General features: G+C 48.0%; 1 protein-coding gene across 1 annotated transcript in view; it reads left to right on the top strand.

Moving 5' to 3' along the window:
* The first annotated feature begins 3,569 nt into the window (after positions 1-3,569).
* LOC143386892 (palmitoyltransferase ZDHHC19-like) overlaps positions 3,570-13,285 on the top strand; it is a 31,705-nt gene continuing 21,989 nt past the window's right edge. The window contains exons 1-5 of the mRNA XM_077108394.1: positions 3,570-3,700; positions 4,061-4,182; positions 4,729-4,868; positions 5,626-5,798; positions 6,249-6,338. Of these exons, the coding sequence (XP_076964509.1) occupies positions 3,570-3,700; positions 4,061-4,182; positions 4,729-4,868; positions 5,626-5,798; positions 6,249-6,338 (656 nt within the window). The remainder of the gene's footprint in view (positions 3,701-4,060; positions 4,183-4,728; positions 4,869-5,625; positions 5,799-6,248; positions 6,339-13,285) is intronic.

Genomic DNA, 13,285 nt, shown 5'->3' with positions numbered 1-13,285 from the left:
CATTTCTTGCCAGAAAGAATTTGTGTCTTCAACTCTTTCATCTCTAATTCTCTAAAGTTGTGCGGAGGCTTTTTGGTATAGTGGCACAGTAGAGAGGAAGGAAGGATTCTGTGGTCTATGATTAGATCATGGTGTTGAGTGAGCCTGTATTGCTGGGGTGTGACTTTCACTGGTGTTTCCTACTTTTCCACCACCACTAGCACCTTGCAGGAGATAAGAGCCTGGAGTAGGAGAAACGCCTTCCCCCTTGAGGGACAAGGCTCTGGTGAAATCCTTGTACTTGGAGAGTAGGTTTCTGTTCTGGAGAATGGTGGCTCTTTTCACAATGGACCTCCATGTCCAGGATCACTATTCTCAAGGGACCTAAATGTGGTCTGCCCTCTGGGATTCACCAATCAGGACTCCTTTCCATTATTGCCACCACCCATCTCAGGCACTGATACCATGCTCCAACTTCATTCCCTTTCTACACAGCCCCCTGACTGCAACTCCTCCTGGAGTCACTTGCTTGGTGGTTGGTGGCAAGGACTCTGGAGCCAGACCTCATAAGTCCAAATCACAGCTCTACAACTGTCCAGCAGGGAGACCTTGGGTAGCACTTAGTACCTGGTCACTCAATTTCCCTATCTGTAAAACAAGGAATTGTGGGTTAATTCATGTAAACCACATAGAACAGTGGTTGTGCCACAAAGTGCCCTGTGTGCTGAAGACAGACCACGATATATGCTGATGTAGAAGGGGAAAAGGTACACTCATACACTGCTGGTGGGACTGCAAATTGGTGCAACCCAATCTGGAAAGCAGTATGGAGATTCCTTAGAAAACTTGGAATAGAACCACCATTTGACCCAGCTATCCCTCTCTTAGGTCTATACCTAAATGACTTAAAATCAGCATATTACAGGGACACAGTCACATCAATGTGTATAGCAGCTCAATTCACAATTGCTAAACTGTGGAAACAGCCTGGATGCCCGTCAATAGATGAATGGATAGAGAAACTGTGGTATATATACCTAATGGAATATTACTCAGCATTAAAAGAGAATAAAATTACGACATGTAATGAATGGAGTTAGAGAATATCATGCTAAATCAAGTAAGCCAATCCCAAAAATCCAAAGGCTGAATGTTCTCTCTGATAAGGAAAAATGGAGGAACTTTGATGGGGCAAAGGGGAGGCAGAGGTGAGGAGGGGGCATGGGGGTAGGAAAGATGGTGGAATGAGATGGACATCATTACCCTAGGTACATGTATGAATGCACATATGGTGTGAACGCTACATCAGGTACAACCATAGAAATGTAAATTTGTGCTGCAGTTGTGTACAATGAATTAAAATGCATGGTGCTGTCATATATATCTAATGAAAAATACAAAACAAAAAGAGAAACCCTAAGGCTAGCATGGTCTGCTCCAAAGCTCAATAGACCTGGTAGTTATGATTCTAGTACCACTGCTAACCTTTTTCCATGACCCAATGCATGTCATCCCTTTTTCTTGTGCTACAACAGAAATTGACATAAAACTTGGTGGTAGACTGTGACCCAAACATCACTTCATTCTCAGTAGAAACACAACTGACCAAGAGAAATCTGAAAAAAAATATTCAACATTACTAATCACTAGAGAAATGCAATTAAAATCATAATGGGATACCCTCTCGCACCTTTTAGAATGGTTATTATCAAAAAGACAAAAGAACCAGTGGCACATGCCTTAATCTCAGGAACTCAGGAGGCTGAGGCAGGAGGATTATAAATTCAAGGTAAACCTCAGCAACTCAGTGAGACCTGATCTCAAAATAAAAAGTAAAAAGGTCTCCAGATGGCTATCAGGGTTAAAGTCCCCCTGGGTTCAACCCCCATCATAAATAAAAGAAAAAGAAAGACAAAAGATTTTAAGTACTGGTCAGGATGTGGAGAAACTAGAATTCTTGTACTATGTTTGGGGGAATGTAAATTAGTACAGTCATTATGGAAATTAGTATGGGAAGTTTCTTTAAAACTTAAAAATAGAGCTCAGTTGGGAGAGTGCTTGCCTTGCATGGACAAGGCCCTGGGTTCAATCCCCAGCACCAAAAAAAACAAAAACAAAAAACAAAAAACTACCCTATGGTCCAGCCAATCGGTGCATGAATGGATACAGAAAATGTGGTTTAGAAATATAAGGGGATACTCTTTAGTCTTTAAAAAAAATATAAGGAAATTCTGTCATTTATGACAAATGAATGAGGCCAAAGGACGTTTTATTGGGGGAAATAGCCACGCACAGGGCAACAATCACATGATCTCACCTACATGTGGAATCTATAAAAGTTGAACTCATAGAAACAGAGAGCAGAATGGTGACTGCCAGGGGCCCAGGAGTGGCTGGGCTGTGGAGGGGGAAGATGCTGGTCCCAGGAGAACAAATTACACTTAGATGAGAGGGATGAGTTTAAGGGATCTATTGTGCAATATAATGACTACAGTTAATAATAACATACAACAGAATGAGTACAGTTGATAATGTTATCTACACTAAAAATGACTCAAAGAGTAGATTTTAAGGGTCCTCACCACAAATAAGAATATGAAGTAATGTATATGTTAAAAAGCTTGACTCAGACGTTCTTCAATGTAACATTTTTCAAATTATGTTATATGCCATAAATATGTACAAATTATTATTAGTATTGTTATTATCATCATCATCAGGGATTGAACCTAGGATTGTTTAACCATTGAGTCACATCCCCAGCTCATTTTATTTTTGAGAGAGAATTACATCATAAATCCCACCATGGAAGTGAGTAAACTGGGAAGATATTTAATTGGTAGATTTCTACCTCCTTCCCCAAACTGGAGCTCTGTTACAACAAAAAGGAAGAAGTGGAGCTAGGATAGGCAATGAACACTGTTGACTCCAATTAGCACTGGGCCTGAAAGGGGGATGACCATCACCAAACTTCTCCCCATGCCATCTTCACATAATTTATGGCCTCTGTATTAGCCTGCTTTTTGTTGCTCTAACAAAATACCCGAGAACAGATAATTTATAAGGAGGTAAGTTTTATTTAACTCAGTATCCAAGATTTGGCAGCTCCTGCAAGTGATCTCTGGTGAGGGTGTTCACCAGATTGTGTGTCAGAAAACAGGGAGGGACCAATCTGGCTCTTTTGATAACAACTCCCTCTTACAGGAGCAAATGGGGGCCCATGAGAAGTCCATTACTCCCTTGAGAGGGCATCTTGCAGAGTGACTGAGTTACCTCCCACTAGGCCCACCTCTTTCAGGTTCTACCACCTCATCACTGAGGACCAACCCTCCAGCCTTTGAACCTTTGGGACAAACCACATCATATCATCACAAGCTCCAACAAAGCTACCATCATCAGAGCAGGATGTCCCAGTCTACAACATGTGCGTATGTGGGGGTTGGGGAAGGTTGATCTCACAAGTCACTGGAAGCAGCCAGAGCCCCCATTCCAGAACCTCTGTGATGTCACTTCTGTTGTCATGGCAGTCTGGGTGCCAACCCAGAAGAGTTCGTTGGTGGCTTCAGTCTGTGAGACTTGGTGGTCTAGCCATGGCCTCTTCACAGAGTATCACGCCCCCAAATGAACCTCCGATCGAATCCTCATGGCTGAAACCAAGCCTGTTTCCAGCTTTTAATGCAATGCTTCTTATTACAATAAGTGGCATCTTCTTCGCCTTTCCGTGAGTCTCCCATGGAAGGTGTCAGTGTCTTAGACACAGAAGAGAAAATAGACAAGGACAGTACAGAGGCAGGGAGGGAAGTAGAGAGAGAGGGTCAGCAGGGGAAGGAGGATATAGAGTTAGAGGGAACCCAATGTGAAAGCACAGAGGTCTGGAGTGCCTGACGCATTTAGGGAACTATGAGAGACTGGTAATGCTGGTGACATGGTCTGATGACATGGCTGGAGTCTCCATGGTCTGTCTCTAACCTGGATATTTAGATCAGTCCTTAAGGCGAGTGAGTCCTACCTCAGGTGAACTAGGCCTTGTGGGGAGCTCTGGGTTTCCCCAGACTAGGACTGAGTCTGGCTCTGGTTTCAGGTGCCGGTGGTTGGCTCAGAATGGGCAGTGGGAATTTGCCGTGGTTTCGGGCCTATTCTTTATACTGTCCTTCTGCAGCCTCATTTTCCTCAACGGGTCAGACCCAGGCATTTTGCACAAAGGTAAGGCCTCAGACCCCTGGAGAAGGAGGTGGTATCCCAAGGGCTGATGCCTATAGGGGTGATTTCAAACATGCTAACCCCCCTCAACCCCACCCCCTGCCCCCGTGGCCTCAGGAGCCCTTCCCTCCATGTCATCATTACTTGGGCCCTGGCACTTCATTTCCCAAGCCACTGAAGTGCGAAAAAACAGAATCCTGGAGGTGTTCCAGCTGCTTTCGAAGGAAGGACTGGGCAGGCTGACAAGAGAGGCCAGCAGGCCCTTCCAAACCACGCAGTTCACTCCTCCGCGTTCCCATTTTACACACGACTTCAAGCACTGATCACTATTCCAAAAGGGGAGAGCTCTGTATAGAGCTCCTGTGGCTGGACAGCCCTTTCTCTCTGACTGCCGCCCATCTGAGTGGTCAGCTTGCTCAACAGGGACCGGGATTCCCCTGCACTCCTCCTCCCCACACTTCTTGTTGCCCAATGATGCTATGGGGCAGCCCCAAGCAGTAGAATGGTGGAAGGGCCTCCTGCCACTGCCCAAATCTCTTCCCCTGCCAGGCTCCTTAGAAGAGGACCCCAACATTCAATACATAGCACGAGTGAACAACACGGCCTTTCGCCTGCAGTGGTGCTCGAAGTGTTCTTTCCATTGTCCACCCCGGACCCACCACTGTCCCTTCTGTAATATCTGTGTGGAGGTAAGTACTCCTCCTTCCTGTCCACTCACCAACCCATCCCAGGGCACCTGGCCAGGTCCAGGAACCTCACATCATATGTGGTCCAGGGGTGGGTATGAGATCATCTTCCCACACTGCTACAAGTGGCTCTCAGCCACTCTTGGTCACTTATATATGTTATTGCCTCCAGTTCTGCACTTGTCCTGAGATGCTGGCATTGCTTGCACAGGTGCTGACATGCAAAGGGCACCATCTGTGCTGAGCCTGGTGGAGTCAAGGGGAGGAAAGGCAGTGACTGTCCCACTAGCTTGCTGATACTAGATACCCATAACTTTAGGCTGGCTGCTGCCCTGTTCTGGGTATTGTTGCCTGTCCACCTCTGGGTGTCCAATTGAGGGTTTCCTGGGTTCCGAGTGCTCTTCTCTCATGTGCACACCTTGCACGGGTTTCCAAGTACAGAAGGCTGGCTGGGCTAGAAATTCTTCTCATCCTTACCCAGTATCTGAAAAAATACAGCTTCACAGCTTTTCTGTATCCTGCTCAAAGTGACACCAGGCAGGTCTTGTCTCTAGAGACCTCACTCATGACAAATGACCTGATGAGCCATGGCGTCCTAACTGTGCTCTATCCATGGACGTGCTGGTTTCACCCTGGAGATGGGAGCTCACGTGCAGGGCCAAGAGCAGGAGGTCTAGGGGCTGGGTTGAGGGGGGGCCTCAAGATTTGGGGGTATTGGGTGAAGCCAAATAGACCCTCAAGTCTGCCTTCTCTCCCCTAGGACTTTGACCACCACTGCCTGTGGGTAAACAATTGTGTAGGTCAAAGAAATTTCCGCGTATTCGTGCTGCTGCTGGTGTCCCTGTGCCTTTATCTGGTTGTTCTTCTGGCTACCAGTGTGCTTTTTCTCATTCGTACAAGACACATGGCCTTGTCGCTGGACTCAGCCATGGCGTATCCACCCAGTCCCAAGGGCCCACACTGGGAAGAGAATGGGTTGTGGGGAGGGACGGACAGCCAAGGGGCAGGACAGCCAAGAGGTGGGGTTAACCGAGGGAGGGCTGATGTTGTGGGCAGGGCTAAAGGGAGAAGCTACTTGGGAGGACCTATGAAGGACAGATTGAAGGCGAGTGGGGTCAGGGAGATGGGCGTGGTAGGATGGACTATGGAGTTAAGAATCTAGGGAGGCCAAGAAGTGGGGTAATGAAGGTTGAAAAGGGTCAAGTGGGAGGCCAGCATGGTGGGGTGAGGTTTCTCTTGGGTGTGCTGGATTAATTGTCCAGTCCAGGGAGGAAAAAGTGGGTGGGCGGGGCCAGCCAGGGCGGGGCTAATGAGGGCTGTGGGTCGTTGGGCGGGGCCAGGAGAGAAGAGTTTGTCTGTTCTTCTTAGCTTGTGTATGCACAGCATCGCAGTAGCTGTACCCGTCTTGGTACTCCTGCTGCCTGTCATTCTGCTCCTGATGATACAGGCTGTGTCGGTGAGCAAGGTAAGCGAGTACTGCAATACCAGACGGTGCGGAGGCATCTTGCATCTTTGGGAATCCGGCACTTTCGGCTGATCTTCACTGCCCTTGGTCCTGATGGTGCCTCATGAGTCCTTCCAGACCCACCCCTTAAGATGCAGCTCAGATCTTTCCTCCCCCTGGAGCTCAGTGGTCATTCTTCCTCGTGGGTGCATTGCATGGAGAGCCTGTTATTTGAGGGATGGGTGCATCATGCGCTTGTGTTGATAAGAACCCTGTGATCAGAATAACACCAGCAGACACCTAGGGAAACGCTTGAGACGGGGGTCGGTCCTGAGTGGTGTAGCAGCCTGCAAGAAACTGAGTTTGGCGAGGCCAGCATTGTAGAGGAGGACGTGCCACTCTTCCTGTCCTAGGTGTGATTTTGCAAAGGTGGAAGACAGGAGGGTGTTGTCTGTGAGAGGCACACCTTTGCAAAAAGGCAGAGAAACCCGAATGTAGGATGTTAAGGAAATGAGGAAGGAACGATTCTAAATCAAACCCAAGGTGCCAGATAATTTATAAGGAGGAGTCAAGATTAAAAAGCCACTAAAAGTTGAGCGTGAAATTTAGTTTTGATGAAGTGGAAACCTGGGAGCCATGGTGGGATTTAAAAGAAAAAACAACAAAAACTCATTTATTGAGGAATAAATTAAAACTGCAAAATTCACCCTTTTAGTCTAGGATATGGGATTTTGACAACTGTATACTGTCCTGCATTCTCCAGCATGATCAAGTTTAGGCAGTTTCTTTACTCCAGAATATCCTTTCATTCACCTGTTGTTGTCAGTCTCTCTCCCTATGTCCTTCTGGTTTTTCTTTTTTTCCAGGATCACATGTAAATGGAGTCATTGCCTTCTTTTCTCTGGCTTTATTTATTTAGGACAATGTATTTGAGATTCATCCATGTTGTCGCTCATATCAGTATTTTATTTCTTTTATTGCTGTGTAGAAGCGTATGGATGCCCTATAGATTGTTTATACATTCATCAAACGAAGGATTTTTTACATTATGTCTAGTTTTTGCGAGTATTTTTGTTTGTTTTGTTTTGTTTGTTTCATACTAGAAATTGAACCGGGGGGTGTTTAATTACTGAGGCACATCCCTAGCACCCATCCCATTATGTTTAAATTTTTTTTTTTTTTTAATTTTCAGACAGGGTCTCACTAAGTTGCTTAGCACATCACTAAGTTGCTGAGGCTGACTTTGAACTTGCCATCCTCTTGCGTCAGGCTCCCAAGCCTCTGGGATTATAGGTGTGGGCCACTATGCCTAGCTAGTTTGGGGTAGTTATAAATAAAGCTGCCCCATACATTGATGCACAGGCATGTGAACATAAGTTTTGTTTTTTGTTGAATAAATTCTTAAGGGTGGCATTGCTGAGTCATAAGGTAAACACGTGTGGAACTTTGTAGGAAATTGCCAAATTTGTCTTCCAAAACAACTGTAAGGTTTCTAAATTCTACCAGCAATGTTGGGAATTCCAGTTGCTTCACATCCTCACCAACATTTCACACTTTTTTTTTCAAATATATTTTAGGTATCAGTTGACCTTGTATTTATTTATATGCAGTGCTAAGAATCAAATTCAGTGCCTCACACACACTAGGCAAGCATTGTACCACTGAGCCACAACCCCAGCCCCTCACACTGTCCTTTGTTATTTTGTTTTGTCTTTTAATCAAACCTGTCTTATTAAATGAGTCGTAGTATTTCATTAAGGTTCCAGGTTGTGTTTTCCTAATGAGTAATGATGTTGAGCCTATTTTCATGTCTGTTTGGCCTTCAGTGGGTCTTTGGTAAAATGTTTACTCCTGGCAGGGCACAGTGGCGCACACCTGTAATCCCAGCAGCTTGGGAGGCTGAGACAGGAGGATTCCGAGTTCAAAGCCAGCCTCAGCAAAGCGAGGCACTAAGCAACTCTGTGAGACCCTGTCTCTAATAAAATACAAAAAAAAAAAAAGGACTGGGGATGTGGCTCAGTGGTTGACTGTCCCTATATTCAATCCGTGGTACCCACTCCCCCCCAAAAGCGTTTACTCCAATCTTTTGCCCATTTGAAAAAACGGTTGTTTTCTTATTGAGTTTTAAGAGTTTTCTACATCAGATTCAGATCTAGGTTTTGCACATCTCTTCTTGCAATCTGTGACTTGTCATTCCATTTTCTTCATAGCATCTTCCCAAGAGCAGGAGTCCTTAGTGTTGTTTTTCTAGGACTAGGGGTTGAATCCGGGGTGCTCAACCACTGAGTTCTCCCTCAGCATTTTGTGGCTGTTGTACATTCTACATAGAAAATTGTCATCTGTGAAGAACAGTTTCATTACCTTCTTTGCAATCTGTGTATCTTTATTGCTTTTTCTTTTTAGTGTTGAATAGGAATGATAGGGGTGGGCATCTCTGCCCTGGGATTCCTTTAGTATGGCAATCTCTTGACTAAAGGCTCTTTCAGTAAGACTGGTGGGCAGCATCAGTGGGGGAGGGGACGCTGCAGACCCCGAGACAGTGAACAGACAGAGGAGCCTACCTGCTCATCACCTCCCATCCTTTTAATCCCCAGCCCACCACTGCCATATCTGGTCCTCCTCCCACCTGAGACTCTGTGCTTGGCCCTTATTCATCAGCCCTGTGGTCTGCCTTTACTTTGAGCTTGACCTTTACTGCTTTGTGTACTGAAGGCCTTCAGCCCAGATTTTCCTGGGCCATGTGATTTTTGACTAGGAAACTATGATGGGGCCTCCCCACTGCCCCTGTCCTCCCAGATAGTGAAATTCAGTTAAGGCATAATTTTAGAAAAAAAAAATGAGAGGTGGGGAAATGAAGTGGGAGTGGGGTGGTGACATTGTCTTTGGAGCAATTGAGCAGCACAAGGAAGAGTTTAAAAGGTATCTGAAAGGGGCTGGGGTTGTAGCTCCGTGGCAGAGAACTTGCCTAGCATGTGTGAGGCACTGAGTTTGATCCTCAGCACCCCATACAAATTAAAAAATAATAATAAGGTCTATCAACAACTAAAAAATATTTTTTTTAAAAAGGGGGGTGTGTGGAAGGATGAGGTAAGAGGACAGGTGTGGCCAATGGAGACAGAACAAGGATCTTGCACAGGGAGGCACAGGATGATGAGGAGCCCTGAGAAGGCAGGAGAAAGGAGTGCAGTGTCAGCACTGTCTGCGGAGAGCTGCTCACAAGTGGGTCAAGGGAGGTCACTCTTCCTAGGAGCATAGGAAGGCAGGAGGCCCTGGGTCACTCTTGGGCTCCCCTGCCCTTAGAATCTTGCTCCAGGCCTGGGCTGAGCCCTGGCTAAGCTGACTGACTTAGGAGGAGTCACTGGGAGATGGCCTTGCCCAGTCCTGCTGATTCTGAGCTCCTCTTCCCATCCCCATCTCCCTCCAGGGCAAATCACTCCGGAACAACAACCCCTTCGACCAGGGCTGTGCCAACAACTGGTATTTGACCATTTGTATGCCAGTGGGACCCAAGTGAGTTGGTAAACTGAAGGCTCAAGTGGTGGATCTCTGGGGCTGGTGGGAGTGGGGTGAGATAAAGCTGGGTTTTCTTCTTTGGTCCCTGACCCCAGCTCCCAGGCCCTGTCACCCATTGTCCTTTCCTTTGGGGTTTTCCCCAAGGCACTCTGGGAGCCTCTGGGAACGTCCCTATTCATTGCCCTTCTAGGTTCTTGCCCTAAGAAATGGAGTAGAGGGGAAATGCAGCCTGGATGAGACTCCTGGCTGGGAACCCTGGGCTCTGTGCTTTCCAAGCTGAGGGTGAGGGTGGTCAGGGGGACCAGGCCAAGGTGGGTAGTGACTCCCTGCATTTGGTCTATCACGCCCCAGGTACAAGTCTGCAGCTACTTGGATGCAGCAGGCGGAAGGCACGGAGTGGGACCCTGAGCAAGGGGACCCAGTGCACACACGGTTCTCGCCACAATATTCCCGTCAACACCGTCCCACAGAGCTCCCTGGGCCCACATCTCCAACACATGGGCAGGGCCCCCCAGGGAGTGGCGAGGCTGCAGCTTTACAGGAGGTGAGGAATAGTGGGTGTGCATTGGGAGAAGGATGTCTGTGGGTCACACATGTGTTGGGGGAGGCTCCTGAGGTTGGGCTGGCCCTGAAGCTGAAGCACATGGAGCTTAAGGAACGGAAATATGAACCTGAGTGTGCGGGTTCCAGGTTTCAGAGTACTCCCAGGTGTTGCTGAATAGACAAAGAGAAAAGACTGCACCACTAATTTGCTAGTTGGCCTTGGCCAGTCCCTTACCTTTCTAGGCCTCAGTTTCCTCAGTTATTAATGAGGACGGAGACTAGTAATTTATGTTTTAAAGGAGATTCTTTTTTGGGGGGAAGGGGGACAGGGAATTGAACTCAGGGCACTCGACCCCTGAGCCACATCCCCAGCCCTATTTTGTATTTTATTTAGAGACAGGTTCTCACTAAGTTACTTAGTGCCTCACTTTTGCTGAGGCTGGCTTTGAACTTGTGATCCTCCTGCCTCAGCCTCCCAGGCCACTAGAATTATAGTCATGTGCCACTGTGCCTGGCTCTTTTTTTTTTAATGGAAATTTGTACTTGAAATCCCATGTGAAATATATGAAGTGGAGCATTAGGAGTGCAGTAGGGTAGATAACCCATGGTGCCCACCAAGGGCCCTTGCATTACTTGGGGTAAAAGCCCTCTCCTTTGTCCTGTCTCCTGGGGCCCAGAGCCATGACTGTGAACTGCAGGGTAGAAGCTAGAAAGAACACCCATGTATTGACTTATGTGTTTAGATTTCCATCAGCCCGATGCCGCAGCAAAAAGCCCACAGAGAAGACTTGGCCTCCCATCCACGAGCCTCTCACTCACCCATTCAAACTGCTGGATACCAGGACATCTGAACTTCATCTTTTGAGCCTCCATGTGGAGGCCTCTCGTAGCTGAGCCCTCAATCACTCCCCTATTGGGAGTGCTAAGACTTCCATTCCTGTTGTACATTTGTAAATAGTTTTTACTTCTTCCTATGGCTGCTCTGTCTGTTTGTTCTAGGTTTAGAGAAGCGGTGTTTCCTGGGGATGTAGGGAGGCTCTGAGGGGTTGGAACAAAGCCCTCTTGGAAGGGAAAGATCCTTGCTCTCTGAGAACCCAAGCTAGGGAACCAACATTGTCTAGCTCATTGACCTTGAGCAAGACACTTGTCATTTCTCTCATCCTTAAAATGTGGCAACAGTAATAATCACAGTGACTGACCTGGCTGGCTTCCTGGCAAGGGCTGGAGATGGGAGGAGAGAAAACCCCCAGCTAGCACTAGGGATGGAGCAAGCCCTGTCCTGCAGCATCCCTGTCTGACTACAGGGGGTGCCAGCTGCCCAGGAATTTGAAAACCAAGTCTGGCCCAGCCCTCTAGTGGGAGGTGAGCCAGCCTGAGTCAGTCTGGAGCCCCCTCCTGGGCGCCTCCTCCCCAGATGTGGGAGGGTGGGGGCATTCATCCTGCATCTCTCCTGCAACTGTGTCCCACCCTGGTCCCTTCCCCCTGGGGTGCATCAGGTGCTGGTTCTGGTCCTGTCCCTGGGGTAGGCTCAGGAATTTTGAGTCTGCAGGCCCCAGAGTGTTGGGCAGGGGGCACATCAAACCGTGTGTCTGTTAGTCTCCAGAGTGTGATCTTGGGACTGGGCATAATATCACTTTCGTAGTAGGTTGTTGGAGGAGGAGGTGAGGTGTTTCATCTAGTGCACAGCAGGCAAGCAATGGATGCAGCTGGAATGATTTATGGTTATTTTCTCCACTAGTTGGGCGACCCAACCATGTCAGAATTTCCAGAGTACTATTAGTGGTTGTGGGGCTCTCTGAATTTGTATCAAGGACCCCATATCATCTTGCCACATGAAGCATCAGGACAGACAAACTATACTGCTTCTTTCCATACTTGTATCTGGGTGAAACCATCTTGTGTGATAAAGGTGGAGGCAAAAGGATGTCACCCAAGGGGTCAGATGCATGTCCCTAGGGTGTGTGTGTGTGTGTGTGTGTGTGTGTGTGTGTGTGTGTGAGAGAGAGAGAGAGAGAGAGAGAGAGAGAGAGAGAGAGAGAGAGAGAGAGAGTATGCACATGTTTGGTATGAGTTCATCCTCGGGGGTGTGTTCGCCCAGCCCCTTATCCTTTCTGACCAACTTTAGGAGGTGGGTGACCTATGATGCAGGATGTGTCTCCAAGTCTCCAGACCACAAAGTCCCACGACAAGACTGCTCTTCCCTCTTCCTTCCCTCCTCAACCTCTCCTGGGAAGCCCAGGCCCAGCCCCACCCCCCTGCCCTGGCTTGAACTCCAACACTTCTCATCCCCTTTCCCTGTCCCAATATCTATCTCCCTGGGCTCAAGTCCTTTTGGGGCTTAAGGCTTTTCTCAAATCTTATTCCTGCTCACTTCCTCTGTCTGGGAAGCCCAAGTTCATGGGCACATGGCAGAGAAAGAGGGGAGGAGTCCCTGTGCCCAGGTTTTAGTGCCTGTGAATCTGTGTGTGCAGTAGGGATGTCTCAACCCTGCTGACCAACAGGGGGAAAGGCCGAGTGGGGAAGCCAGAGGCTCCCAAGCTCATTCCCAAAGGACAGCCCTCCCAATAAACTGGATCTGAGTGAGGGAGGAGAGAGGTGGTCCAGGAGCCTGGGCCAAGTCCTGGATGTGCATCATGGAACTGCCTGGGTGGGGGAGTGCTGGAGGGAGTCCAGCTCCAAGCGGGGCCCAGAAGGCCAGGCCCCAGTCTCTGAGGAGTTCATGCTGCCTCCTCCAGCCCCGCTGGCTGTCCCCCTGCCATCCTGCCTATCCCCCTGCCATCCTGCCTGGTTCAGGTCTGCACTCATTGGCTCCCTGCCTTCAGGTATACAGGGCCTCACTCAGTCTCAGGCAAGGGCCTTTTAAGTCCTAAGCTAGATGTGACACATCTCCTTGACAATCTGGTCCTCAGTTTCCCCACTA

This window comes from Callospermophilus lateralis, unplaced genomic scaffold (genome assembly GCF_048772815.1).
Source record: "Callospermophilus lateralis isolate mCalLat2 unplaced genomic scaffold, mCalLat2.hap1 Scaffold_659, whole genome shotgun sequence".
NCBI lineage: Eukaryota > Metazoa > Chordata > Mammalia > Rodentia > Sciuridae > Callospermophilus > Callospermophilus lateralis.
The sequence above is the reverse complement of the archived record's forward strand: the minus strand, read 5'-3'. Positions and strand labels throughout refer to the sequence as shown.